The sequence below is a fragment of the Acanthisitta chloris genome, unplaced genomic scaffold, assembly GCF_000695815.1.
Source record: "Acanthisitta chloris isolate BGI_N310 unplaced genomic scaffold, ASM69581v1 scaffold24870, whole genome shotgun sequence".
Taxonomy (NCBI): domain Eukaryota; kingdom Metazoa; phylum Chordata; class Aves; order Passeriformes; family Acanthisittidae; genus Acanthisitta; species Acanthisitta chloris.
Window position 1 is genome coordinate 53,513 of NW_008650274.1, and position 2,437 is coordinate 55,949.

General features: G+C 50.8%; 1 protein-coding gene across 1 annotated transcript in view; it reads right to left on the reverse strand.

The window, feature by feature from the left end:
- USP20 (ubiquitin specific peptidase 20) overlaps positions 1 to 2,437 on the reverse strand; it is a 14,493-nt gene that overhangs the window by 247 nt on the left and 11,809 nt on the right. Inside the window, exons 18-22 of the mRNA XM_009084368.1 lie at positions 2,207 to 2,383; positions 1,484 to 1,565; positions 1,125 to 1,233; positions 661 to 763; positions 350 to 421 (exon numbers count right to left, since the gene is read on the reverse strand). Of these exons, the coding sequence (XP_009082616.1) occupies positions 350 to 421; positions 661 to 763; positions 1,125 to 1,233; positions 1,484 to 1,565; positions 2,207 to 2,383 (543 nt within the window). The remainder of the gene's footprint in view (positions 1 to 349; positions 422 to 660; positions 764 to 1,124; positions 1,234 to 1,483; positions 1,566 to 2,206; positions 2,384 to 2,437) is intronic.

Consider the following 2,437-nt stretch of genomic DNA (forward strand, 5'->3'; position numbering starts at 1 on the left):
TCCAACCACCTCTCCGTGCACAGCCCTCCCTTGGATTTCAAAGCTGGACCACAGCAGATAGTGAGTAAAGCCCAAGTCAAGAGCAACACAAGATCCAAACTACAGCACAGGAGAATGGTGGAATGGGCCTGGGGAGCAGCAAAGGACTGCAGTGACCAGTCACAGCAGCAAGCTGGTCATGCAGGAGCTGCCACTGGAGAACTGGGCACTCAGGGCAGGCAGCATGGGCTTGGGCAGAGAAGTGTCATATTCTGCAATGATGTCTACTTCTGTGGCTGCTTCACTGTGGACAGACAGATCCAGTGGAACATTCTCCTTCACACTACATGGCAGCAAGCACAAGCCTTACCCTGCTTGACTTGCACGTGGCCACCTGCTTTTGTCAGGGCAATCTTGCTGTTGTCAATTGGTCCAGGAGGCTCTGTAGGAGAAAAAACATGTCAAAAACCATTCTGCTTTCTTCACTGCCTCCAGATTCAGCTGCTTTCCTGAGCTAGTTCTCTTGTCCTTTCTGCCCTGCCCCAGGGTACCCACAGGCAGTGGGGGTGGCTGATGCCTGAACTCTGCTCAGCCTTGTCACCCCAGCCAGGGGCAGTGCTCACCCCAGACCCAGCAAAGGGAGCTGTTTCCATTCCACCTCTCACCCCTGATCCTCCTTACCGTTATCCTTCCCCTTGACAAAGGCTTCCCACTCCCGGAACCACTGCATGCTGATACAGTAGATGACACTTGGAGACTCCTCTGCCTGGAAAGCCTTGTTCAGCTGGGAGAACAGACATGGAAGAAGGACTTAGTCACTCTGGAGATCTGGGAAAGCCCTTCCATTAACTGCCTTGCCATTCTCCAGAAGAACCCCATGTAATTCCTTCCTCACACCCTGTTCCTGCTCACTAGAGCAGGGAAGAGACTAGGATGGTCTCAACCTTCATGTCTGCATGCAGCATGCACAGCGTTCTCATGTCCCAGCTGCCTCTCCCCATGCTGACAGCACTGGGGAACCCCCAGGCCAATCTCCTGTAGATCATGTTCTGGAAAACAGGGGCCGGAGTTTCCCACTGTCAGTGACAGGTCTCCGTTTCCCACCTCTACCCTTTGCCTTGCCTGCAGATGCTTCCAATACCAACCTTGATGAAGGTGTCGATTTCAATTCTCCTGCGTTTGGCAAGTGCTTCGATCTCCACTTGGCAAATGGAGCACACGTACAGATGGTTCACAGCAGGGCCACCCCCAAACCTGACAGGGACAGAGGGAGGGGAATGGACAACTGCAGCACAATGGAAACACTTCCCAGCCCTGCATCCTATAAACACAGATTTTTATACTAGTCCAGACACTGATGAAGGAGGTGCATCCTTCAACCTGCCTTTACTCAACCAGCAAGGGCCACACCTGCTCTGGGACAGGCACTGCTACAGCTCATTTTGGCTCAGTGCAGGAGGCTCTAAGCAAATACTGGGAGAAAGAATGAAATGACCATATTCACCTGTTGTAGAGATATTCCCACACATTTTGGGGCAGAATCACAACAAGGTCATCAATGTAATGGTATTTATTAGGAGGGATCCCTGTGGAGGAAAGGCAAGAGGGGGATTTAATCAGGGAACTCATTATTGAGTAAAACAGACACCAATAAAACAGGCAGATTTTCCGTTCTGAAAACTCTGATTCCAGAATCTGCTTCCTTTGCTAATGGAAGACAATCAAGAGTTCATTAACTGCAGAGGTTTCTCAATCCACAGCCTCAATTTCTAATCAAGTGCTTCATTTCCAGTGGGAGACTTACAAACACAAGTGCTCCCCAGCATGACTGATAAAGCAGCAGAAGAGTTAGACATGGTATCAGCTCCCTTATCCAGCATGTGCTCCGTTCTCCAAACAAACCTCAAGGGTCAGCCTTGCTGACAGGGGAACACAGATAAAACACTGCCCTATCTGCTTTCTACAGGTTTGGTTTCAAACACAAATGAAGAACTGAAAAGCTGTTGTTTCCCAGCACTACACATCCCTCTGGGCCTCTGACCAGCAGCACAATGGGTAATTGCCTTATCCCTCCCTGAGCAGGCTGGAGTTGCTGCCAAAGAGAATCCCACTGCAGCATTCCCTGCATCAGGGTGGCAGCTGGAGCTTTTCTCTGCATTTGTTAATGCACCAGGAGGCACAAAAGGTACAGCCAAGAGGTGCTTTTCCCAGGCCCAGCAGCCTTTACCTCCGTGGGAGCACAGGAAGGTGTGGTTGGTGATGGGCCCAGGCTCAGCAAAGGTGTTGAATTTATTGAGCCACTCTCGAGAGATGTAGAACTGCAGCAAACTGTGCTCCTTCATGCTGGCCAAGGACACAACCTTCTGCCTCTCCCGCACAGCTTCTTCACTGCTTTTCCTGAGGGAGGGAAAGGACCAGAAAACGAAGCTGAAAGCTTAGTTTGTTTCCTGTCAGCAGG